Source organism: Triticum aestivum, chromosome 6D (assembly GCF_018294505.1).
Source record: "Triticum aestivum cultivar Chinese Spring chromosome 6D, IWGSC CS RefSeq v2.1, whole genome shotgun sequence".
Taxonomy (NCBI): Eukaryota; Viridiplantae; Streptophyta; class Magnoliopsida; order Poales; family Poaceae; genus Triticum; species Triticum aestivum.
In genome coordinates, this window is record NC_057811.1 from 393,582,840 (window position 1) to 393,609,244 (window position 26,405).

At 46.1% G+C, this 26,405-nt stretch overlaps 2 protein-coding genes and 1 pseudogene across 2 annotated transcripts; 2 read left to right on the forward strand and 1 right to left on the reverse strand.

Annotated features, from left to right (window-relative positions):
* Nucleotides 1-8,464: 8,464 nt before the first annotated feature.
* LOC123145314 (65-kDa microtubule-associated protein 1) lies at nucleotides 8,465-12,855 on the forward strand. Its single transcript, XM_044564693.1, has 10 exons — nucleotides 8,465-8,675; nucleotides 9,276-9,458; nucleotides 9,576-9,779; nucleotides 10,121-10,378; nucleotides 10,488-10,703; nucleotides 10,796-10,951; nucleotides 11,022-11,333; nucleotides 11,450-11,537; nucleotides 11,728-11,876; nucleotides 12,274-12,855. The coding sequence occupies exons 2-10, from the start codon at nucleotides 9,405-9,407 to the stop codon at nucleotides 12,598-12,600; spliced, it is 1,764 nt and encodes a 587-aa protein (XP_044420628.1). The 5' UTR covers nucleotides 8,465-8,675; nucleotides 9,276-9,404; the 3' UTR covers nucleotides 12,601-12,855.
* A 1,931-nt stretch (nucleotides 12,856-14,786) lies between these two features.
* LOC123142633 (putative receptor protein kinase ZmPK1) lies at nucleotides 14,787-18,977 on the forward strand. Its single transcript, XM_044561460.1, has 2 exons — nucleotides 14,787-14,901; nucleotides 16,513-18,977. The coding sequence occupies exons 1-2, from the start codon at nucleotides 14,787-14,789 to the stop codon at nucleotides 18,795-18,797; spliced, it is 2,400 nt and encodes a 799-aa protein (XP_044417395.1). The 3' UTR covers nucleotides 18,798-18,977.
* Nucleotides 18,978-21,970: 2,993 nt separating this feature from the next.
* LOC123142634 (BTB/POZ and MATH domain-containing protein 1-like) lies at nucleotides 21,971-22,712 on the reverse strand (annotated as a pseudogene).
* Nucleotides 22,713-26,405: the final 3,693 nt, after the last annotated feature.

The window sequence follows — 26,405 nt, forward strand, 5'->3', positions numbered from 1 at the left end:
GGGCTGCGATGCTTATGTGAAAAAGTTTCAGGCTGATAAGCTCGAACCCAAAGCGGATAAATGCATCTTCATAGAATACCCAAAACAGTTGGGTATACCTCCTATTTCAGATCTGGAGCAAAAGTAATTGCTTCTAGAAACGGGTCCTTTCTCGAGGAAAAGTTTCTCTCGAAAGAATTGAGTGGGAGGATAGTGGAGACTTGATGAGGTTATTGAACCATGACTTCAACTAGTGTGTAGCAGGGCACAGGAAGTTGTTCCTGTGGCACCTACACCAATTGAAGTGGAAGCTTATGATAGTGATCATGAAACTTCATATCAAGTCACTACCAAACCTCGTAGGACGACGAGGATGCGTGCTACTTCAGAGTAGTACGTGATCCTGTCTTGGAAGTCATGTTGCTAGACAACAATGAACCTGCGAGCTATGGAGAAGCGATGGTGGGCCCATATTCTGACAAATGGTTAGAAGCCATGAAATCCGAGATAGGATCCATGTATCAGAACAAAGCATGGACTTTGGTGAACTTGCCCGATGATCGGCAAGCCATTGAGATAAATGGATCTTTAAGAAGAAGACGGACGTGGACGGTAATGTTACCGTCTATGAAGCTCGACTTGTGGCAAAGAGTATTTTCACAAGTTCAAGGAGTTGACTACGATGAGATTTTCTCATCCGTAGCGATGCTTAAATCCGTCGGAATCATGTTAGCATTAGCTGCATTTATGAAATCTGGCAGATGGATGTCAAAACAAGTTTCCTTACCAGTTTTCGTAAGGAAAGGTTGTATGTGATACAATCAGAAAGGTTTTATCGATCCTAAGGATGCTAAAAGGTATGCTAGCTCCAGCGATCCTTCCATGGACTAGAGCAAGCATCTCGGAGTCAGAATATACGCTTTGATGGAGTGATCAAAGTTTTTGGGTTTATACAAAGTTTGTTAGAAACTTGTATTTACAATAAAGTGAGTGGGAGCGCTACAACATTTCTGATAAGTATATGTGAATGACATATTGTTGATCCGAAATGATGTAAAATTTCTGGAAAGCATAAAGGGTTGTTTGAAAGGAGTTTTTCAAAGGAAGACCTGGATAAAGCTGCTTACATATTGGGCATCAAGATCTATAGAGATAGATCAAGATGCCTGATGATACTTTCAAAGAACGCACACCTTGACATGATTTTGAAAGAGTTCAAAATAGATCAGCAAAGAAGGAGTTCTTGGCTGTGTTACAAAGTGTGAGTATTGAGTAAGACTCAAGACCTGACCACAGCAGAAGAGAGAGAAAGGACGAAGGTCGTCCCCTATGCTTTAGACGTAGGCTCTACAGTATGCTATGCTGTGTACCGCACGTGAAGTGTGCCTTGCCATGAGTTGGTCAAGGGGTACAATAGTGATCCGGGAATGGATCACATGACAGCGGTCGAACTTATCCTTAGTATCTAGTGGACTAAGGAATTTTCTCGGTTATGGAGGTGAAAAGGAGTTCGTCGTAAAGGGTTACGTCGATGCGAACTTTGACACTAATCCGGATGACTCTGAGTAGTAAACCGGATTCGTATAGTAGAGCAGTTATTTGAAATGGCTCCAAATAGCGCGTGGTAGCATCCACAAGATGACATAGATATTCGTAAAGCACACACGGATCTAAAAGGTTCAGACCCGTTGACTAATAACCTCTCTCACAAGCATAACATGACCAAATCAGAACTCATTGAGTGTTAATCACATAGTGATGTGAACTAGATTGTTGACTCTAGTAAACTCTTTAGATGTTGGTCACATGGTGATGTGACCTATGAGTGTTAATCACATGGTGATGTGAACTAGATTACTGACTCTAGTGCAAGTGGGAGACTGTTGGAAATATGCCCTAGAGGCAATAATAAATTGGTTATTATTATTATATTTCCTTGTTCATGATAATCGTTTATTATCCATGCTAGAATTGTATTAATAGGAAACTCAGATACATGTGTGGATACATAGACAACACCATGTCCCTAGTAAGCCTCTAGTTGACTAGCTCGTTGATCAATAGATGGTTACGGTTTCCTGACCATGGACATTGGATGTCGTTGATAACGGGATCACATCATTAGGAGAATGATGTGATGGACAAGACCCAATCCTAAGCCTAGCAAAAGATCGTGTAGTTCGTCTGCTAAAGCTTTTCTAATGTCAAGTATCATTTCCTTAGACCATGAGATTGTGCAACTCCCGGATACCGTAGGAATGCTTTGGGTGTACCAAACGTCACAACGTAACTGGGTGGCTATAAAGGTGCACTACAGGTATCTCCGAAAGTGTCTGTTGGGTTGGCACGAATCGAGACTGGGATTTGTCACTCCGTGTAAACGGAGAGGTATCTCCGGGCCCGCTCGGTAGGACATCATCATAATGTGCACAATGTGACCAAGGAGTTGATCACGGGATGATGTGTTACGGAACGAGTAAAGAGACTTGCCGGTAACGAGATTGAACAAGGTATCGGTATACCGACGATCGAATCTCGGGCAAGTAACATACCGATTGACAAAGGGAATTGCATACGGGATTGATTGAATCCCCGACATCGTGGTTCATCCGATGAGATCATCGTGGAACATGTGGGATCCAACATGGGTATCCAGATCCCGCTGTTGGTTATTGGCCGGAGAACGTCTCGGTCATGTCTGCATGGTTCCCGAACCCGTAGGGTCTACACACTTAAGGTTCGATGGCGCTAGGGTTATAGGGAATAAATATACGTGGTTACCGAATGTTGTTCGGAGTCCCGGATGAGATCCCGGACATCACGAGGAGTTCCGGAATGGTCCGGAGGTAAAGATTTATATATGGGAAGTCCTGTTTTGGTCACCGGAAAAGTTTCGGGTGCTATCGGTAACGTACCGGGACCACCGGGAGGGTCCCGGGGGTCCACCGGCCCCAGAGGGCTGCGTGGGCCAAGTGTGGGAAGAGACCAGCCCCTAGGTGGGCTGGTGCGCCTCCCACAAGGGGCCCAGGGCGCAGGAAAGGGGGGAAGGGGGAAACCCTAGGCTCAGATGGGCCTAAGGCCCATCTAGTGGGGCGCCCCCCTCTCTCCCCCCTTTGGCCGCCCCAAGTCCCATCTAGGGCTGGCCGCACCCTTTGGGGGGGAACCCTAGATGGGGGCGCAGCCCCTCCCCCTCCCCTATATATATTGGGGTTTTTGGGGCTGCCATACACATGAGAACACATCTCCCTCATAGCGCAGCCCTACCCCTCTTCCTCCTCCTCTCCCGCGGTGCTTGGCGAAGCCCTGCAGGATTGCCACGCTCCTCCACCACCACCACACCGTTGTGCTGCTGCTGGACGGAGTCTTCCCCAACCTCTCCCTCTCTCCTTGCTGGATCAAGGCGTGGGAGACGTCACCGGGCTGCACGTGTGTTGAACGCGGAGGCACCGTTCTTCGGTGCTTAGATCGGAATCAACCGCGATCTGAATCGCTACGAGTACGACTCCTTCATCCGCGTTCTTGCAACGCTTCCGCATCGCGATCTACAAGGGTATGTAGATGCACTCCCCTTCCCTTCGTTGCTAGATTACTCCATAGATGATCTTGGTGATGCGTAGAAAATTTTGAATTTCTGCTACGTTCCCCAACACATGCAAGGATCATGTTGCTACATACATGCATGGATCATGTTCATGTTGTTGTTCATGTTGGTACATACATGTTCGAGCTAGGGTTTGTGTTGATTGTTATACATGCATGTAGTAGGACCATTTTAGGATGCTGCCAAATGTGCATGGGTGCACATGGGTGCTATTGGCACTTGTTGTTGCTATTTTTAGATATTTCCATGGTTAGGATAGTGCACTGATGAGTGGCAGTTGCAGAAAAGCAGGTGCCACTAATCAGTGGACTTGCCCAACAACAAGTGCCATTGATCAGTGGCATTTTCCCATACAATGCCACTGATCAATGGCACTTGCTTTTGGGCAAGTCCACTGATCAGTAACACTGATTAGTACTGATTAGTGGCATTTGCCCAACAGCAAGTTCCATTGATCAGTGGCATTCTCAAAGAGTTTGTGCACTGATTAGAGACTTGCCCAAGGCAAATGTCTCTGATCAGTGCCATTTTGCAAAGATTTTGTGCACTAATACTCGTCATCTTATTTGACAAGGTATTGAAGACTGACTGGGATGTGGCGGGTGGAGGAGCTCAGGTGGTGGCCGGAGCTGACGGCGCCGAGGATTTCATCCCCACGAACAGGTGGCTCAGGACGGTGGACCTGCCTGGCAGGATCGCTTTCATGAGCCTGCCTCGTTCAAGGGGACGATCTCCGAGGCAGGGCCACGAGGAGGGGGCCCGGGAGCCGCTGCGCTTCTACCAGCAGATCAAGGACAACGAGGACCTCGCCATGCTCGTCGTCCCTCGCAAGTTCGTGGAGGTGATGAACACCTGGCTGGTCATCAAGCGGCTCCCGCGCGTGGTTAGGCTGTCGGTGAACAAGCGGTGCGTGTTCTGGGTGCAGGTCCAGAACTTCGAGGGGCACATGGTGCTTGGCCGGGGCTGGAACTACTTCTGCCGCCGCCACCGGATCGTCCCCGGCGACCTCGTCGTTGTGCGCATCTCAGGACTCGGACTGAAGGTTCAGATCTACAACCACGACTCCTCGGTCATGTGCAGGTTTCGTTGCAGCAGGCAAAATTTCGTTGGTGACATCGAGCATGCTATGTAGTTAAGTAAGGTGTTAGTGTTGAACTTTTATGGTGTGTGGCGAGACTTGTGCTGGGAACTTGTTCATATTTTGGCCAGGAGCAGCACCCTGGCATGGAGCAGGGAAGGAGGATGCCCCTGCTGTTAATCTAGACTTATACTATGTAGTTAAGTAGTTTGCTGTCATTTCCTTGCTTGTTGTGTTTGATTTCATTTGGTTGCTTGCTTTGTTTGATCTTGCTGTTGTGCTATCATGTGGTGGTAAGACCACCACATACCACCACATTTGAATGGGGTGAGCAAAACACAAACGATGTTTGCAACCAAACAGCTGAAGTTTGCATCTGCTCACACCCTAAGCACAAAAACGGCAACCAAACAGCAGGAGGGTAAGTGCCCCTCCATGCATTGCAGGCAACCAAACAGGTTGCATCTGCTACATATGAGGCTGCATTTCAAGAACCAGACTGCCTGAAGATGGACATGCAATGCAACTACTGTTGCAAACTGCAACCAAACACGCCCTTGAAGGCTCTTAGTTTCTCAAAGGTCGCTGCACGGCAAAAGAAGAAGAAGAAGAGTTAGGCTAAAGCTCCAGTGACGAGAACCGCAGGTTAAGGTCAAGAGAACAACCAGTCCACTCGTATTTGTTTTTGCTCGAATAATGGACAACTTTTTTATATGACAACGCTAACTGGTGGACGCTCACGGGGAAGGAACTCCCATCGAACGCCCTTACCGTTTGATTGAGATCACTTGCCCCGAAATTATACTCACATCACTATATAGGTCTAGATCACCCGTTGGAGAGGCATTCTTGGCCCCATGTGATATACAAGTTAGTTTTTACATTTTTTTTACGGTGCTACGGCGGGCTTACGCCAGCCTGAACCATGCATTTCATTATAAGATAGAGTACATTTACAAAGGTTGAGAGTTGGGGACGAGGGTGAGATTACAAAAACAGTTGGGTTACAATCTCATAGATAAGTGGAACAACATAGTACACCAATCACACAGAAGGTTCACGGCCTGCTCGTTGGAGCATCTGTTGGACCAAAGCATGAGGTCGTCTACAGCTGAGCGGCGATGAGGTGGATAGGTTGCAGTTCCTGCCTAAGAACTTTTGCATTTCTTCTTTTCCAGATATTCCAGAGAATAGCAATGATGACCGTTGATCGTGGTCTGTTGGCCAGGTCCATGCCCCAAACATGCTGAAAATCCGACGGTATTGTAGCAGAAAGAGAGCTCAGTTCGTGCCAAAGAGGGCGAAGATCGGGACATTGAAGGAATAGGTGACTCGTTAATTCAGAGGCTGGGCAGAACGGGCAGCAGTTGGAGTCAGGTAGGCCCATGTTGAAGCGTCTTTCGTTGGTGAAGAGTCGATTTTTACTTGCGAGCCATAGAAAAATTCTGCATTTGTTGGGTGCATAATTTTTCCAAATGGCTAGAGCGAAGTAGTCGAGAGGCTTGTCACTCCAAATAGCCTTGCAAGCCGAGTTGCAAGTCCCGTTGATACGCCCAATTTGTTTGTCATGTACCTGCACATTCAAGGAGACAGTTGCCAGCATAGCGCGTATGTTTTCTAGTTCCAGCTCAGCGACATGAGAAAAAGCGCGGTGCCAAATCCAGGTTAAAAGTAGGAATGCTTAGTACCCGGGCAACTGAGGCCGAGGGTCTGAGAGTATGGGAGAAAAGAGCAGGGAAAGTTGTTGCGAGATTTTGGGTGGAGTTCTGTACCCAAAGGTCCAGCCAAAAGGCGGTGGTCATACTATTGCCAATATGCACCTTGGTTATTGATCGGAAAAATTCAAGCCCCTTGGCAATGTGGTGTCGAACATTAGATTCGAAAGGGTGAGGAATATCAAGGTCCCGGTTATCAGACCATCCATACTTGACAGCAAGGTGGGAGCGAGCCCCAGAATCAAAAGTTAGTTTTTACATCACCAAGACTATTATAAATCACCTGTTAGAGTTGCTCTGAGGTTGCGTTTTCAACTCACCAAAGGCATATACCCACTTACCAAATGCAACTTGCTAGAGTAGGAATTTCATACTCCCTCGCCTCGGTGTCTAGATAGATACATCCGTATCTAAGAGTATCTACAGCCGGACTTGACAAATCCTGCCCCTTATACGTCCGTAGACGCGTCCGGGCACGCCCACGGATACTGACCGGGCACTCCCTATGTACACGCCTTCACACCCACATATCTCAAATTCCGTCCCTTATATTCATATTAAACCATGCAACGTTGATAAAAACTACGTAGATCATGAGCGGACATATAAATGCACAATTGGTTCATCAAAAGATCTCAACGGGATTTTCAAAAGATAGCCAAAGTTCACATATTACACATATCCGGCGGACAAGTTCAAACTACAACTAAAAACTTGAAATTAAGACGGATGTTCACCACTTCCTCGCCGGCCCTTTGCCCTTCCGGTCGCCAACGCAGTTGTAGGAGTCCGCGACAGGAGGTGGATCCACGTCGGAGCCGTCGGACCCATCATCGTCGGAGGAGGAACCGGAGATGACGATGTAGCCTTGCAAGCGCCGGACGACACGGTCTTGCTTGCGCTTGAGCTTGGCCACCCTCGCTGCCTCTGCCGCTGCCTCCCGCTCGGATTGCTCAATGCCAAGCCAGAGTTGCTTGGCGTTGATCCTCCGGAGCCGCCGGGCCTTCGTCTCCGCCTCAGCAAGTGACCGGCGGCACACCCACTCGAGGAGACGGTCGTCCTCGTCGGGCACCCGATGGCGGCGGGCGGACTGCGCAGACGCGTCGGACCCGCTCGCCATCTCCCTTGCCCTCTGCCTCTCGCGACGGGCGGCACGCGCCTCCGACTCCGGAGTCCGCATCTGCGGCTGTGCCGGAGCGGGCACTAGAACCTAGCGCTGCCCGCGCGGAGCAGCGGCCAGAGGTGGAGGAGGCCGTCATGGGGGTGGGAGGGGGAGCAGAGCGTAGATGCCTCGCAGAGACGCGCGCGGGGCGGGAAGGGCCGGCGTCGGCGTCGGTGCTGTGGCGACGTGCGACAGGTGGCGTCACACCGAACCCGGAGCTGCCTCCCGTATCGACCCACGAGCGCTTGAGCGCGATACGGAGCACCAGCTCCTCCTCGTCTCCGGAGCTGCCGTTGGAGTGGCTGCCAGTGCTGGACATGGTCGCTGGCGCTAGGGATTTGGCGGATTGGGGAAATGAGAGCCTCGGGGAAGGGAGCGGAGCAGAGCGGAGTGAGCTAGGGTTTCTGCTAGACGGAGGTTTTTATGGGGTCAGGGTGGGCCAGCGGTGGGCCGGACTGACGTGGCGGACGCTCTCAAGCGTGCACAGGCCGTCTCATATCCGCCCTACATTTGAGACGAATATGAGAAGTGCCGGTCCGGGCGTTTGAGGCCCGTCTGAGAGTTTCGGTTGGGTCTTTTTTTTACCGGTCAATGCCGGACCGCCTGCCCGGACGTATGAGACGGATATAGGGCGTCTGGCTGTAGATGCTCTAAACACATTAAAACAAAATAATTTGAAATGGAGGTAACACATGTACCTTCTTGAATTATTTAACGTGATACGGATGTTCTTTAGATTTCACGGCCCCATAGTCCAAACTCTGCCAATCCACAGTTCCAAATCCTGATTTAAAAAAAAATTCTGATTTCAGTCGTGTTATCTGGTCAGCGAGTCAAGCGGCGACGGCCGCATCCTCCTCCTTGGCCCGGGCCGCACCGTCCGGTGACCGCTTCGTCGACCGCCACGTCGCGCCGATCCCACACACCAACTCCACTACGGCCACACCCCACAGCCAACACTGCCACACCAGAAGGCGCAGCAACACAGCAGTGCCGCCACCGACCACCGCCCCCTCCCCCTCCCCCTCCGCCATTCCCCTCTCCGGGCGCCGCTCAGCGACGGCCAGCTCCCGCCGCCTCCCCGACTCCCCCTCGCCCTCGCCCGCCGCCTGCTTTCTCCTTCGCGCGATCTGGTAACCGGTAAGCCTCTCTACTGTTCACGCCGAGATCTAGCGAGGCGGCGCTTAGCGTGGGTGAGCGGAGGGTTTGCGCGCGAATGTGGGATCCAGGGGACGGCCTCGGCCTGGGAGATGCGATCGCCGCGGCCAAGGAACGCTTCTGTTTGTCCCCCACTGGTTCAGATTGCCCGGTGTTTCTGGTGGTTTTAGGAGGTGCTTCCGGTAGTGGAACTGGTGAAAATCTCTGCCATGTTTGCGGTTTTGGATTTGTGCGACCTACGTGATTCGTCCCGTCGTCATGTTCTCGACGCCGCTCCCTCTCGGTCTCCGGCCGCATTGCGCCGGTGGATCCTTTAGGTTTTGGACCGGCATTGGCTGTTGAAACTCCCAAATGTAGACTGCCTGTTTCGCTTGCTGTGTGGCAGTTATTTATCACGTGGTACTACAGTTTTGCTTGGGCCATTAGTTGTTGTCTTGTTGAAGTAAAGTAATTAACTTTTAACCGAATGCCTGCCAATTTAGGGTGGACATGTCAAGTTCGGTAGTACTAGCTGGTATGCCCACGTGTGTCTTAGTTTCACCATCTATTTGTTTCTGACTGATTTGAATGCTCAACCAGCAGGTGCCGTTCGATTAAGCATTGGTGTTGGGAAGTTCAGAAGCACATTTCGTCATCGCCGTAACCATAAGCTAGACTTCTCTACAATCATATATCCTTGAACCCTCAACGAAAGGATTCGTCTGTTCTGGAATGGACGCTTTGCACGGCCAAACCTCGTGTGGATCATTGCTACAAAAACTGCAGGTACATGCTCAGACTGCTCGTTACTTTATAATGCCATAAAAAAGCCGATTCTTTCATTTGGCATCTGATTTGTTGGCAAGGTGACATTTCTTCTTTGTTTTGTTTTCGGATTTTCAGTTAGTATGGGATGAAGTTGGTGAGAGCGATGAGGACCGCGACAAGGTTCTGTTTCAGCTGGATCAGGAATGCTTGGATGTGTACAAGAGGAAAGTTGATCAGGCACTCAAGTCGAGGGACCTTCTTCTCCAAGCACTGGACTACTCAAAGATGGAGTTAGCCAGGCTCGCTTCTGCCCTTGGAGAGAAATCCATAGCAACAAGTGTAAGTGAAAATACATGTCTGCTTTCAATAATGTTAGGCTAATTCAGCCTGTCTGTAACTCTGAAGAAATGAGGCATGCTTGACCAACTAGAGTTTTCAGCATTCTCAGTGTCGTGTAGCAATGTTTTGTCGTGTGTTCTTTGTTGGACTTGTAGTTCTGCTCTGCTATGCTAGATTAATTTCAGTGCTTGCCTTGTTGCTACTTCCCCATAAGTTCAGTTCAGAAGCAGTTGATCTTACTAGTTACTGGTTTGCTGCATGCCAGATGTCAGATGATACTTTCACATGTTTTCATAATGATTACAAAAGGGTGTAAGATTGATAGCTCTTTATGTTTGCAGCCTGAGAAAACAGCACGAACAATCAAGCAACAGCTTGCTGCTTTAGCTCCAACACTTGAACAACTGGGCAAGCAGAAAAAGGAGAGAATAAATAAATTTGCTGATATAATGTCAAGAATCGAGCAAATAAGGGGTGAGATTGCTGGCAATCTCGAGATAGGCCAGCAGGTAGCAATACCACAAATCAATGAGGATGACTTGACAGATGAGAAACTTCGGGACTTCCAGTCTCAGCTCCAAGAGCTCGAGAAAAAGAAGGTATGCATTTCTCTGTTTCATTTGCTTTGTAGTAGTGTTTTAGTGCTTATTGATTGTCATATCTTTGGTTTCATGGAGAAGATAAGATACATTTTTCTTGACATTACAGAGGGAGAGGCTGAAGAAGGTACTTGAGCATGTGAGTACAGTACAAGATCTCTGTTCTGTATTGAAGATGGAACATTTTAGCATAATAACTGAAGTTCATGAGAGTCTAGACGACTCTGTTGGTAAAGACCACAAGAGCATTAGCAATGATACCCTGTCAAAACTTGATAGGACAATAGCTACTCTTAATGAGGACAAAACATTGAGGCTAAAGAAGGTAAGGCATATGTCCAATTATATACTTGCCAACCAATAGCCACTCTATTTTTACATTCAGTTTTGTGAATATGTTCAAAATATCATTTCCAGCTTCAAGAGCTTGCCACTCAGCTAAATGATCTCTGGGATCTCATGGACACACCAACGGAAGAAAGAAGCTTGTTTGATCACGTTACCTGTAACAGAACAGCGAGTGCTGAGGAAGTCACCGCACCTGGGGCACTTGCTCTAGACATAATTAATCAAGTGAGATGAAGCAATATCGTCATTTTATTCCTCTAGTATTCTTGTTTGACCTTTTCCCCCCAATATTCAGGCTGAGGTCGAGGTTCAAAGATTGGATGAGCTCAAATACAGCAAGATGAAAGAAATAGCTTTTAAGAAGCAAACCACACTGGAAGACATTTATGCGAGTGCTCACATCGTAATAGACACAGCAGCTGCCCATGATAAAATATTTGCGCTGATCGAATCAGGGAGCATGGAACCTACAGAATTGATTGCTGATATGGATAGTCAGATATTGAAAGCAAAGGAAGAAGCTCTAAGCAGGAAAGAAATTTTAGATAAAGTTGAGAGATGGATATCTGCATGCGAGGAAGAAAGCTGGCTTGAAGATTATAACCGAGTATGCTAGTCTCTAGTTCTAGTAAATCATGATCATACTTGTATTCTCTGTGAACTGGTGCGACTAAGTTATTCCTTTCTGGAACTTTTTTTTCTTATAGCAAATTTCTTTTGCAGGATGATAACAGATATAATTCAGGCCGAGGTGCCCACCTGAATCTCAAACGCGCTGAAAAGGCTCGTATTCAAGTTAACAAAATTCCAGGTGCTTTTGTTGGCGCATAAGCAAATAATCTTTGCTGTGACACTGAATAAACTTATGCCTTCTTTTGATGCATTTACTACAATCCAAGTGTAGAAGAGATTCTTTGAGGGGAAATGCAGAATAGGCAAATGCTTTTCTTCTTGATTTATTTTATTTTCCTGTCTGTTTGCTGATGTAAGCATTCTTCTAGGCCTTGTTGAAACTCTGGTGGCCAAGACAACGGCTTGGGAAGAGAATCACGGTCTATCCTTCACATATGATGGTGTTCCTCTTCTAGCTATGTTGGATGAGTATGTGATGCTTAGGCAAGAGAAGGAAGAAGAGAAGAGAAAAATGCGGGTTAGTGTTACTTCCTTTATTGCACTCTTGAAAGAATTTAAATGCCAAGTAGAAACTAGATATTGAACCTGAATGTACCTGTGTCCTTCTAGTTATATAATGTTCTTGCTTTCTGTTAACTGTGATGTAGTTACAGTAGTTGCTTGCTTGCGTTTTCCAGATGTCAACCTGCCACGCTGGCCAATATGCATAGTTTCTGTCTCTACCTCTTTTGCGTACTAAAATTTCTCTCTCAGTTGCCAGTTTGCCACAGTTCTGAGTTACTTTGTGTTTGGTTGAAGATATGTAACGTTCACATATAAACCAACAAGGGTGTTGAAGTGATACTTATCCATGCTTTTGATCAAATGTTGCAACTGCAATCAGCTGTCATAGTTCTGTTCCTTTCACATTCCAGGAACAAAAGCGCTACACTGAGCAGTTACTGAACATCGACCGTGAAGGGCCGTTCGGGACACGTGTCAGTCCCTATAGAGTGGCCAGTGCAAAGAAGGTACCTAGTCCAAAGCCCAACGGCAGCGTGGCCAACGGGTCCCCTGGTAGAAGGCTCTCGATGAGCACTCAGCAGAACGAGAGCAAGAGTTCCCGGTCTGCTGGTAAGAAAGCTGCTGCTGTGGCGGCACAGCCGAAAACACCAGCTTCCCCGAATGAAGCTGCAACAGTGAAAGAAGACGACACGCCCATTCAGCACACGGACGCTGATCCAGTCCCTTGTTCACCATGAACTGTTGCGTCTTTCTCGTTCGATTGCTCTGTACTATTTTTGTAGTGATTTCTTGGTAGGTTCAGAACTGGAGTTTGGTTATCTGATGTCGAATCTTGTAATCGGTTAGTGGTGGTATCCTAACGTCTGAGTAGTTGTACTAGATGTCTAGCTTTAATCCATTCCTTGAAAGTAAAAGAGGCTCTTGCAGGTTTGCGTCGTTTTTACTTATCTGGGTGTACAATTTTGTGGTTGGTAAATTGAGGCTTTTCTTTACTGAACTTGTGTCTGTTTGTTTAGCATCAACTCGCTGCATTTGGCAGCTAAATAAAACTCGCTGCATTTGGAGCTCGGATTTTCTTTACCTGAAATAGCAGGACAGCGTACTATTGTAAATTTTATCTATTCATTAAATAATTTGTACGAAATAATGTGAAACAGAAACAGAAAAGGAAATTACAAGAGATGTTGCCTTTGCCCTATGGATAACCATGGCAACATCCTTGACTCCATCTGTCGAAAGAAGCTGATTATACTTCCATTAAGGTAACAAAACAGGAAAAGAAGTACACGAATTATTTACACTAGCTAGCGTATGCGCACAATCTTGTTATAGAATTCAAAATTTGAATACGCAAGCATGTCTTGACTAATAGAAATAAAATTTTGTGCATTTGAGTTATTATGACTTACCCAATAAAGTAACAAAGGCGCAGAATCAAAGTTAGAAACAGCATATCCCATGGCTTCGATATGACTTCCGAATCACTACTACGCATAATAATTCAATTCCACGTCTGAATCTGTTGAGGATTGCAAATGGTCGGTACCTCTCCGGCATTCAGGGTCAGTTTGGTTGGTGTCCTCGACAACACGCCTGGGAAATATCGATGCCTGGCATGCGCCCGAGAAACTACAAAAAATTGCCTGGTCAGGCAAGTAGAGCGAAGCCCCGTTTGGTTCACAACCTCGCCTGGTGAGCGCTAAAAAGCAATCTCTTCTCTGACACAGCGATTTGATTCCTTCCCTGATGCCTCGTTCCTTGAGCCCTATAATTAATAAGTCCAGACTGCTGCTCCAGGCAGGCCCAGGCGTCCAAATTCGCTTGCCTGGACGAGGCTAACCAACTTGCCTCGTTTTGTGGTCAGGCTAATTGCATTGTCACATTTTGTGGCCAGGCTGGCTCCCTGATCACCAGGATCTCAACCAAACAGCACCCAGGCAGCTCCCAGGGAGGTCCCAGGCCAGGCATCAAATACCCAGGATGTGAACCAAACTGACCCTGTATCCCGGTCACCCAACCCTCTTATCCACCTCCCTCTCCTCCTCCCACTGCCATGTTGCTCCGCGCTGCCATAGCGTTCCCTTGCAGCTTGTCCACCCTATCCTCAATTGTCGCTCCCGCCTTTCCCTTCTTTTTAGCAACACAACTTGCAGACTCTGCAAAAGCATAATATGATAAATGTTGTAAATCCACTATTAGACGGAGGATGTGATGTCAGCTCAACATTTAAAAAATAAATATGCTGAACTATACTTTGGTCTCAGTGTTGCTGTAGTTGCAAGTCTTTTTTCCCCACATGGAATCGAATTATTAACATAGTATGTCATGGACTTGCTATTATTTCATCACAGTTAAAGTAATTTTCTATGATAGTAACAACACAAATGAATGCAACGTCTTGCCTAATAGTTTTATTTTTGCAGCACTGCAAAAGTGAATGAATATTTAGGAAACAAAAATGAAACATTAAAAGTATCCAAACCTGAAATGCCCGCAAAGGATATTTTTCTTAAAGTCGACCGGAAACGTAACACATACATAAGTTCAAGTAGCCAAACAAGAAATAAATACAATAATAGATGCATACACCCATCCAATAGCTTCTCCACAAGAAAGAATATGCGTCATTCCAAATCTCCTCGTTCATGCATACATGGGCTTAACCCCGGTGCTTAAATTACATACATCTTCAGTTTCTAGTCTCCAGTTATCTTCGGTAATATTTTTTGGCATTTTGAAAATATATACTATCATGTTTAACAAATCAAATTAACCTTTTAATAAGAAAGTGGATTGTCACGAAAGGTGGCACAAACTACCCAAAGATTTCTAGCAAAATGGCATGCCAACTTTTCATAAAACAACAACAAACCCCTACCTATTTGATTCAACGTTGGCAGTTTGGGAAGGATATCATCAGGACATGCTTCTTCCAAAATGCTATCTGTACCCTGATTTTGGTGATTTATCTATTCAGATTTCAGAGTGTGTGTTCAAGAATGAAGTTAAATGTAGTTCAAGGAATAATATGGAACAAAGTAAGTAAGACAATGAGAAGCAACAAGAACCAGGGTCAAGTCTACAATATGCTTGAGCTGCATATGCGCAACATACAGAGGAGCAATGCTTTTTTAAGACATCGTCTTCGGTGGAGTTTTCTCATCAATGCTTAACCCACAGCAACATTTTAGCTGTTTGCCCATAGGAGCATCCAATTATTTCAAACTGTAACAAGGTAGTGCATCTCTGCAACCAATCGCATTCCCTGAGAATGTTAATACATCACGATCGCAGGAAGTATCCCCTCCAATGTGAAACCCACCGATTTGAACCTACACCAAGAGCAACAAACGTTTGAGCCAATGATAGGGGGAGTTTGACAAAAAAAAGGCATACTAAAAATGAGTGAGGTTGAAATAGTTGTAGTTGATTGCCAAAATAAACAGAGGGAATATCATACTACCATGGCAAGAGGTTGCCACCAACCTCAGCACCAATGGGGTATATAAAACTTTTAGCAATGGACGTACAGGTGAGCCATCTTCCCCTAAACTTCTTTAATGTATTATTACAGGACTATCATTGAATGCAAAATCCGTCGGTCACACATTCACACAAAGACTACCATCATAATAGTCAAGTAACGAAAATGGATGGAAGAAACTAAAACAGATCGTGACTTGTTGATAGCGCAAAAAATCCATTGTTAATCCCGCTCCATATATTACGTTCCCCATATAAAATCATGTGTACTTTTCCAATACTATCAGCCAACCATGCCTTTGGATCTATAGCAATGTAATAATATACTCCCTCCGTTCCTAAATATAAGGTGTATTATTTTTATTAAAAGTCAAACTTCTCTAACTTTGACCAAGTTGATTGTCAAAAATATCAATATCTAGAATATCAAATCATTGTCACTAGATTCACCTTGAAATGTATTTTTAGATTTTGTATATTTAGTATTGTAAATATTTATATGTTTTGCTATAAAGTTGGTCAAACATAGACACCATTTGACTTTTTGAAAAACTAATACACCTTACATTTAGGAACGGAGGGAGTATTTAAGTAGAACCAAGATGAAGACCAAACTGTCCTGAACTTAAAAAGTCACCGCTTATTAGGGGGCTGCCGGATTGGTCGAGTAAAAAAATAGTTATGATGGAGATGTGTGAAATCAATCATACAGAGGTTGTGGAAATCCAAGGGGAGAAATACTGAATGGGACAATAGTCCAAAATGATCATGTTGCAAGTCGGTCCAACTGATTAGGTTATGATTAGTAATTACTCTTCTTAATCACTTGCATGTGCTGACTGTGTTGTTTAACACTTTGAATGCAACTTGATTATACAAAACTACGAAAATACCATACATGAAAGTGATTTATCTCCTCTCTCATCATCAAGCAGCAGGAGCAGCAGCAGCTTCCTTTCATGCCATTATGGCAGCTTCATTTTGGATCTTGAACCTCGCATTTCTTTTGGTCTCTTCCATTGTACTCCCTCCGTTCGGAATTACTTGTCACGGAAATGGATGTATCTATACGTCTAGATACATCCATTTCCGCGACAAGTAATTCCGAACGGAGGGAGTAGCTCCCACTATAGCAGCAGTTGGCCGTGTTAACTACCTGCACAAAGGATCTTCACTAGCCGTGAAGCATGCCTCCGATGTCATAGAGTCGCCTGATGGCACCTTCTCATTTGGGTTCTACAACCTTTCATCCACTGCCTTCACCCTGTCGATCTGGTTCACCAAGTCGGCTGACAGGACCGTCGCCTGGAGCGCGAACCGAGACCGCCCCGTACACGGGGTCGGGTCCAAGGTCAAGCTGAACACCGATGGAAGAAGCATGGTCCTCACGGACTACGATGGCACGGTCGTGTGGCGAACCAACGCGCTGTCCGCGGAGGCCGATCACGCGGAGCTCATGGACTCCGGGAACCTTGTGATGAAGGATCAAGGTGGCAACATACTGTGGCAAAGCTTCGACCACCCGACCGACACTCTGCTACCAGGCCAGCCAGTGACGGCCACTGCAAAGCTGGTATCAAAAGATCTCTCACACCCTTCAAGTTACTATACATTGTGTTTCGACAACCGATATGTCCTGTCGCTCGCGTATGAGGGGCCGGATCTTTCTAACCACTACTGGCCTAACCCTGACCACAGTAGCTGGATGAACTATAGAATCTCCTATAACAGTAGTAGGAGGGCTGTGCTTGATAAGCTGGGTCAGTTTGTGGCTACTGACAACACCACCTTTCGTGCCTCTGATTGGGGCTTGGAGATCAAGAGGAGGCTAACACTAGATTATGATGGTAATCTCAGGCTTTACAGCCTCGATGAATTTGATCGGAGCTGGTATGTTTCTTGGGTGGCTTTCTCCCAGCCCTGTGACATACATGGCCTATGTGGTTGGAATGGAATATGTGAGTACTCACCAACACCACGCTGCTCTTGTCCTCCCGGCTATGTGGTCAGTGATCCAAGCGACTGGAGCAAGGGCTGCAAGCCGGTGTTCAACCTCACCTGCGGCCAGCGTACGGGCTTCGTGCGCATTCCTGAGACCGACTTTTGGGGCTCCGATCTGAACTACACCATGTCAACGTCCATGCACACTTGCAAGGAGATGTGCTTGGGGAGTTGTGCATGTGTGGCATTCGAGTACAAAACGTTCCCAAACGCCTGCTTCCTCAAGTCTGCTCTCTTCAATGGCAAGACGCTTCCAGGATACCCCGGCACGGCATATCTCAAGGTTCCCGAGAGCTTTCTGTCGCAGCCGCACACATCTGACTCTGTTTTCCATCATGGTCATGCTTGTGATGCGTCAAACAAGCAGACCGTGAGCTATACCACACACACCAATGACGGACAGGGAACAATGTGGCACTACTACTATTGGTTCCTCGCTGTGTTCTTTCTTGTGGAGGTCTGCTTCATTGGTTCTGGCTGGTGGTTCATGTCAAGACAGCACTCGGCACGATCAGAGATCTGGGCAGCAGAGGAAGGCTACAGGGTGGTGACGGACCATTTCCGTAGTTTTACACACAAGGAACTGCGGAGGGCCACTAAGAATTTCAAGGAGGAGCTTGGCCATGGGCGACATGGCTCTGTGTACAAGGGGATTCTGCACGACAGCCGTGTAGTCGCAGTCAAGAAGCTCAACGACGTGAAGCAAGGTGAAGACGAGTTTGAGGCCGAGGTGAGCGTGATCGGTAAGATCTACCACATGTACCTGGTGAGGGTGATGGGTGTATGCTCAGAGCGCAGTCACCGGCTGCTGGTCTACGAGTATGTAGAGAATGGCTCACTGGCTATGTTCTTGTTCGGCGACAAAGGGCCACTGCAATGGCATCAGCGGTACAGGGTCGCGGCTGGTGTGGCCAAAGGCCTCGCGTACCTTCACCATGAGTGCATGGACTGGATCATTCACTGCGACGTGAAGCCTGAGAACATACTTCTAGACATGGATTTCGATCCCAAGATCAGCGACTTCGGGTTCGCAAAGCTGCTGCAGAGAGGCCAGGCCGATCCCGGCAGCATGTCCAAGGTTCGTGGAACCAGAGGCTACATGGCCCCAGAATGGGTGTCCACCGCCCCCTTAACTGAAAAAGTGGATGTCTATAGCTACGGGGTGGTGCTGCTGGAGCTAGTCATGGGGTCTCGAGTATCCGAGCGGGCTACTGATGGCCGCGAGGATGCAGAGGCTGCACTGCGGCAGCTAGAGTGGACAATCAAAGAGAAGATGGAAAGTGACGACCTGACATGGATTGATGGCTTTGTGGATCCTAGGTTGGAGGGTGACTTCGTGTATTCGGAGGTGCTGTTGATGCTGGAGGTGGCTGCTCTGTGCTTGGAGAAGGAAAAGAGCCAGAGACCGAGCATGAACCATGTGGTTCAGAAGTTCCTCTCATTTGACTGAATTCGGTAACTTGTACTGTGTTGCCTTTGTTCTTATTACCTTGCTGAATGTCATCTATGTATGTGCCCTTAAATCTCTTTGGTGTAGCAACTATTTGTTTGTTGAGTAGCATACGTGATGCTGCTGCTGTAAATTTTGTTATGTGAGGCTCCCCCATTTTATGTGTTATGTTTGCATTGTTGTCCTCTCCTCCTCCTGTACTCTAGATCTGTTATGTGTGGTCTGCCTATTATCCTGAAATATCTTGCTTTGCATTGAAACCTATAGTTCAATTTCTTCAGGATACCTTGTTGAACTTGGGTACTGCCATGAGATAGCTTGCCTGAGCTACCTTGTACGTTACAACAGCTCAATTTCCCATCCAAGTTCTGCAATATGCATGCAACAAGTAATTTCCTTACTGTTAAAACAAATAATAATACCTTCGAAAATTCTGTAGTAAGAAAACTTGAAGAAAAAATGTTGTGAAAGGACAAATTGGAAAGTAATAGTGCAGAAAAACACAAATAAACCTAGATATGGTGCTCACAAATAATCTGTATATTGTCTTATAATACATTACGACATCATACTGGTTAATCGAACCATATCAAACAAATATGATAATATTATTTTTGACAGAATATTTGATAGTGTCTTGGTAGAACAAATTTATGATGTTCTTGAGAGATCACAACTTGGTGAAAAAAAAATCAGAGAAATGCATCCATCAGTTTTACTTACCACCCATCCAAAATATTATACTGAATATAACTCTTCAAGCATAGTAATTTTCTGGTTTATGGTTATGCTTGCTCAGAGTTGCTTTCCTGTTGTATATCTAACGGCGACAGGGGGGCATCATGCTAAAGACACCTTTTGTTTAAATATTAACATATTACGATTCTTATCATGGTTTCTGAACCCACATGATGCAGTAACCATCCAAATTCACATCTAAAGAGAATATCTGAATCCAGAACAATATTTTTTTTACTAAGACCCAAAAGCAACCTTGGCTCATCTAAACTGAAGACGGGGAAACTATTTGGGGCCGCAATGTATTGAATCCAACACATGCACATCCTGAGCACTCATACATATTTCCTATCTAAAACAGAGCAAAATTTTAAATTGCACAACTAAGGTCAGGAGTCACACCCAAAATTGAATCTTATCCTCAAAGGGTCTACAAATATTGTCATTTAATCAGGTGTGTGGACAGGCCCTCCAACTTAATGTGGTAGAACCATTACATGTACCACATACCTGTTTGAAAACAACATAGTACTGGCCAACAAAGTTACCAAGGCACTGAAGACCATATTATTACACAAAATGCAGGTATTGATCAGTATGGAATACCATCCTCCTCAATTGCATAAAAAAAAAGGTACAGTCACACACTATCTCAATTTTTGATTATTAACAGGAGCCGATGTCTTGTCGTTCAGAGTTAACTGAGCGAGTTAGCAGAGCGTCGTATAAATATACATTGCTGTTTCGCTTCAGGATTCCGGTGCCGAACTTTGCCAAATTAGAAACCTCTCTACCACAGAAGACACGGCGCAGGGCAAGACATGTATAGTCCCAGTCCTGCATTTTAGAGCAGCGGTGACTGTCAGATCAGATGTAACAGAGTTTGCAGAAATACCCATCCAATTTAGTGTGGCATCTACTCAAATTCAATGGCCTCTGCTCTCCACCGGCAACACTGCTCAACCAAGGATCAATGAAAGTAAAAAAGAAACGGAAAGAGGAGCCTGGGCTCAGAAGATGATTATCGCGGAAAGAGTATGCAATGCAAGACGAGTACTGTCTTTAGAGTTATTTACCCAAAACCACCACACTTGGAGCTAGGGTAACCACTTGGTACCACATTGAAGGTCGAGCACAAAAAACCACCGAAAATGTGCCTAATGCGTAACGCGGAGCACTGATAGTCGGATAACCTCGCGAAAACAGTCAAACTGACTGATTGGGCCCACCTATAAGGCTGACGTGGAATGCCTATGTGGAAATTTTGCTGAGTTGGACCTAGGTCCCACCTGTCATCCATCCATTGTCTTCTTCCTCCCCATCTCTTCAATCGGTCAAGCAGAGGACGGGAGCTCCGGTGGAGAGGTGCTCGCCGGCGGCAGCCTGGAGCGGTACAGGCCACCGCGCTCCCATAACTGAAAAAAGCAGGCCACTCTGGTTGTGGAGTGGTGCTCGTCCGCCTCACCCCCTTGGCCAGAAGAGGAATAGTATGGCAGGCGCGTGGCGGCGGCGCTCCGATCACCGAACGGTGACGGCGGTCGGTGTTGGTGGCGTGGAGCTCCGCGGCGGCGGCGGCGCTCAGGAGTGGGAGCGAGGAGGCAGGGTCGCGCGGCAGGGAGAGCGCGATGCGAGCGCGGAGCAAGCTCGCACGTCCTGCTGCCGGCGCTGCTCCCGCTTGCTGTGTCTCTGCCTCGTCCCTTCATTCCATGCCGGTGGCGGCGGTCGGTGTTGGCGGCGTGGAGCTCCGCAGCAGCAGCGGCGCTCGGGAGTGGAAGCAAGGAGGCGGGGCCGTGCGCTGAGCTCGGGCGAGATCCCGCCCTAGCCATGTCCGCGTCCACCGGAGGACGAGCAGCCAGGCTTCCATGACGCGGCCAGCGGAAGCGAGCTGGTCTCCCGGAGGAGCTCGCCGGCGGCAGCTAGGAGTGGTGCTGGCCAGGCATTACCGCTGCACATGTCCTCTGTGGTGGCGGCGCCGGTGATGTCTGTGTCCAATGCTCGTCCGCAACCTGTTCGGTCAAATGCCCACAGAGAAAAAGAGAGAGAAATAAAAAGAAAATGTGAAAAAAAAACACTTAAAGTCAATGACAGGTGGGACCTAGGTCCAATTCAGCAAAATTTCCACATAGGCAATCCACGTCAGCCTTACAGGTGGGCCCAACCAGTCAGTTTGACTGTTTTCGCGAGGTTATCCGACTATCAGTGCTCCGCGATACGCATTAGGCACATTTCCGGTGGTTTTTTGTGATCTGCCTTTAATATGGTATCAAGTGGTTACCCTAGCCCCAAGTGTGGTGGTTTTGGATAAATAACTCCTGTCTTTACTATAACAGCAAGAGACTCTGATCACAGCGATTTAATGCATTATTCACCCTCATCGTTTAAATAAACCGCGTATCATACTCATAAATTACTAACGTGTATCCTGGAAACAAAAACTAATGTTTACGGCCGAAGACGCGAAACCAGATTGATTTAATGCAGCGCTGCACCGACGTCCCGGTTGCACCGACGTCGTGGACACCGAGGCGGAAGGCTTCTCCTCCTCCTTCACCTTCACCTTCTCCTTCTCCTTCTCCTTCTCCTTCTCCAAGACCCAGCTGGATGCGTGGCGGCGCGTGCAAAGCTCGTCCGTGCAGGCGCAGGCGCAGGCCAGCCCCATCCTCTCGAGGTCATGCGGCTGCACGACCTCGTCCGCCACCGCCGACGTTTCGACGGCATGTATGTCGCACCGGTCGGAGAAGCAGTCGTCCACGAGGTACTCGGAGCTCTCCAGCTCTTCCCTTTTGATGAAGGGATACAACCAGTAAGCGCCCGTGCGACTGAAGCACGATCGGTCGCTGCGAGAGTAGGGCGTGGCCGGCGCCGGCTTGCCGTGGTGAGGGACCAGCGTGAGCCGGACAATGGTGTTGATCGGCCGGCTGACGCACTTGGTGGTGAGCTCGAGGGCGAGGGCGACATACTCGGTGTTTTTCAAGGGTCGTGGGTGGTACACGATGCACCACGAGCACCCGGCTGCCTGGAACTCGCATGATCGCAGCGTCGCGCCGTTGCCGAGCTGCTTGCTCTGCGAGTAGCCGGCGATTTTGAGCAGGTGGCAGCCGCCGCCGGTGGCCGCCGTCGTGGAGATGGTGGAGGCGGAGTCGCGGAGATGATGATGTCGCTTTCCTGTGGCGACATGGTGGGCTCTTCTACCAACCCAAAGGCGAACAAGATGCCAACGATAAGGATATATACGTAGTGGATTTATATACACGCACGTCCACATGCATGCCTTATTCCTAGACTAGAAAAACGGTGGTGGAAGATCGCGAAATCTAACAAACTCGCCTAGAAAATTTGGACGTCCATATCCCCCGAACGTCCGGTCTGGGGACCTGCCAGACCGAACGAGCGGTTCGTTACGACGAACGATTTCGTTCGGGTGGAATTGCCCAAATCACGAACGCCCTCCCCCAAGGCCCTTACATGGCCTTTTCCCTATAAAAACAAAAAGGAAAAAAAAGGCCCAGTACCAAAAAAAGAAAAAAAACCCACATTTTGTTTTCTTTTTCTGGGAAAAAACAAAAAAATGCTTGAAAGCAGAAAAATGACATGAAAATTGCCATGGCGTATGGACATTAAAATATGAGCTAGAAATTGCCATGGCATATGGACATTAAAAATTTCCATGGTATTTTAAGTAAAATTGCCATGCTTGTATAAAGAAATTTGTCATGCATATAAGCATAACACAAATCATCACCAGAAAATGCAAAATGATATATGTATATTAAAAATATATGAAATAAATTTGCCATGGCCACAGTTTAAAAAAATTGACATGGTCCATGCACTAGAAAATGCCATGATGCATAAGATAAATTTGCCATGAGCCCATGACCGTCAACTAAATTCGCCATCGTCCCATAAAAAGTAGATAATTGTACTATGTTCGGGATGATAAAAAGTTTCCATGGCCAATTACTATTTTTGCCATGATCCACTAAACTAAATTTTTCATGGCAAAATTTCGACATGTATGTTAAACGTAAATTTGCCATGGAAAAGTATAAATTGCCATGTGTTCGGAGGTGCTGTTGATGCTGGAGGTGGCTGCTATGTGCTTGGAGAAGGAGAAGAGCCAGAGACCGAGCATGAACCATGTGGTTCAGAAGTTCCTCTCATTTGACTGAATTCGGTGACTTGTATTGCCTTTCTTCTTAGTTTACCTTGCTGAATTTTCCTTTCCTATTGTGTGTGGTTGGGTATGTTTTACTTCATTGTTGTGGAAACATGAATGTCATCTCTGTATGTGCCCTTAAAAGATCTCTTTGGTGTAGCAACTATTTGTTTGTTGAGTAGCATACATGATGCTGCTGCTGTAAATTTTGTTGTGTGGGGCTCCTCCATTGTATATGTTATGTTTGCACTGTTTCCTGTACTCTGGATCTGTTATGTGTGGTCTGCCTATTATCCTTAAATGTCTCGCTTTGCATTGAGATACTGCCATGAGATAGCTTGCGTTGAACTTGGGTACTGCCATGAGATAGCTTGCCCGAGGACACCTTGTACGCTACAACAGCTCAACTTCCCATCCAAGTTCTGCAATATACAAGCAACAAGTAATTTCCTTACTATTAGAACAGTAATAATACCTTTGAAAATTATGTAGTAAAAAAACTGGAGGAAAAAATGTCGTTAAAGGACAAATTGGAAGTTAATAGTGCAGAAAACACAATTGAACATATATGTGGTGCTCACAAATACTCCCTCCGTTCCTAAATGTAAGTTTTTTTAGACATTTCAAATGGACAACAACATACGGATGTATGTAGACATATTTTAGAGTGTAGATTCACTCATTTTGCTCCGTATCTAGTCACTTGTTAAAATCTCTAGAAAGACAAATATTTGGGAACGGAGAGAGTAATATAATACATTGCAACATCATATTGATTAATCAAGCCACACCAAATAAATAGAGAATATTATTTTTGACACAATATTTGATAGTTTCTGGGTAGAACAAATTTATGATGTTCATGAGAGAAGCTTGGTGAAAAAAAAGCAGAGAAACACATTCATAAATTTTACCTATCATCCATCCAAAATTATTATAGAATATAACTTTTGAACCATAGTAGTTTTATGGTTTATGGTTATGCTTGCTCACAGTTGCTTTCCTATTGTATATCTAACGGCGATGACATGACAGGGGAGCATCATGCTAAAGACACCTTTTTTTAAGCCTCGACATTCCGATTCTTATCACAGTTTCTGAACCCACACATGATGTAGTAACCATCGAAATTCGCATCTACAAAGAATATCTGAATCCACACAATATTGTTTCTACTAAGACCCAAAAGCAACTTTTTTTTGCGGGGAGACCCAAAAGCAACCTTGGCTTATCTAAACTCTTTTCAACTGAAAATGGGGAAACTATTTAGGACCGCAATGTATTGAATCCAAAACGTGCACATCCTGAGCACTCGTACATATTTCCTATCTAAAACTGAGCAAATTTTTTAAATTGCACAACTAAGGTCAGGAGTCACACCCAAAATTGAATCTTATCCAAAAAGTATCTACAAATATTGTCATTTAATCAGGTGTATAGATAGCCCCTCCAACTTAATGTGGTAGAACCATTACATGCACCACATACCTGTTAGTGTGGCATCCGTCTCAAAAAATAATAATTAGTGTGGCATCTACTCAAATTCAATGGCCTCTGCTCTCCACCGACAACACTGCTCAACTAAGGATCAATGAAAGTAAAAAAGAAACGGAAAGAGTACATGCAATGCAAGACAAGTACTACTGTCTTTACTATAACAGCAAGAGACATGGGTGATCTGATTCTGATTACAGCGATCTCATGCATTATTCACCGTCATCGTCCAAATAAACCGTGTATAATACTTATAAATTACTACTAACGTGTACTGTATCATGGAAACAGAAACTAATGTTTACGGCCGAAGAGGCGAAACCAGATTGATTTAAGAAAGAATTCCTTATATAGCACTATTTTAAATGTTGTTTCCCTATTTGACACTGGAAATTTTTTCCTTCTTTATATAACACCAAATCTAAATTTTGTTCCCTTTGTGACACTTTCATCCATTTTAAGTACTAACGGTGTTAATTGACATGTGAAAAGACGATTTTTACCCCTAGTGCATTATTCACAGGAATAAAAAGGCAATATATACTTTTTGTGGTTACATGAACAATGAAGTTTCAGTGCGCCATGACACCGTCGGATATTTCAGCTACATGGAGAAAGAGTATATGTGCAGATGCTGAGGTAGTATAGGACAATAGACAAACCCTTTTTTTCTACGAGTGTAGAGCATACCTTTTGAGCTCTATCATCTCCTGCCCTTATGGACTGATGTGCTGGTCGCTTGGTGCATGCAGGCGCCTCTGCATCTTTGCAAGACACCAATATATAGGTTGGTTGACTTGTTTTTGAACGGCTAATTAACAACAAGAAATGTACTGCATTGACTGCCTGATTGCACACGCGAAAACTAACATCCAGCTTAAATTATGTTGGCAACTTTGTTTTGTTTACTCGACCACTAAGCTGCCCGGCGTCACGTTTCGATAGCCATTATTAAGCTTGGTTGGCCTAATTAGCCCGGTCCCATGTACAATGCCGATAGTGGCCGGAACCGTATAGTTGCTGCCGCCACGTACAGAAGGACAGGAACCGGCCGGACGGAGGACGGGCATGTTGGTTTCTAAAACTCTAAATCAAGTCATTGGAAATTGTGTGCGTGCAAAGTTAGCTCAAAGAAGCAGACTAGCAAGCAGCTTGACTGATTTCTGTATCAATAGCACACACAAGCAACATCATAAACTTTGCATACGTGCACGTAG

Coding starts and splice junctions, on each gene's coding strand:
- LOC123145314 (XM_044564693.1), top strand. CDS start 9,405: ATGGACGCTTTGCACGGCCAAACCTCGTGTGGATCATTGCTACAAAAA. Junction 10,379..10,487: donor AAGAGCTCGAGAAAAAGAAG/GTATGCATTTCT, acceptor TTGACATTACAG/AGGGAGAGGCTGAAGAAGGT. Junction 11,877..12,273: donor AAGAGAAGAGAAAAATGCGG/GTTAGTGTTACT, acceptor TTCACATTCCAG/GAACAAAAGCGCTACACTGA.
- LOC123142633 (XM_044561460.1), top strand. CDS start 14,787: ATGCTTCTTCCAAAATGCTATCTGTACCCTGATTTTGGTGATTTATCT. Junction 14,902..16,512: donor AAGGAATAATATGGAACAAA/GTAAGTAAGACA, acceptor ACCTGCACAAAG/GATCTTCACTAGCCGTGAAG.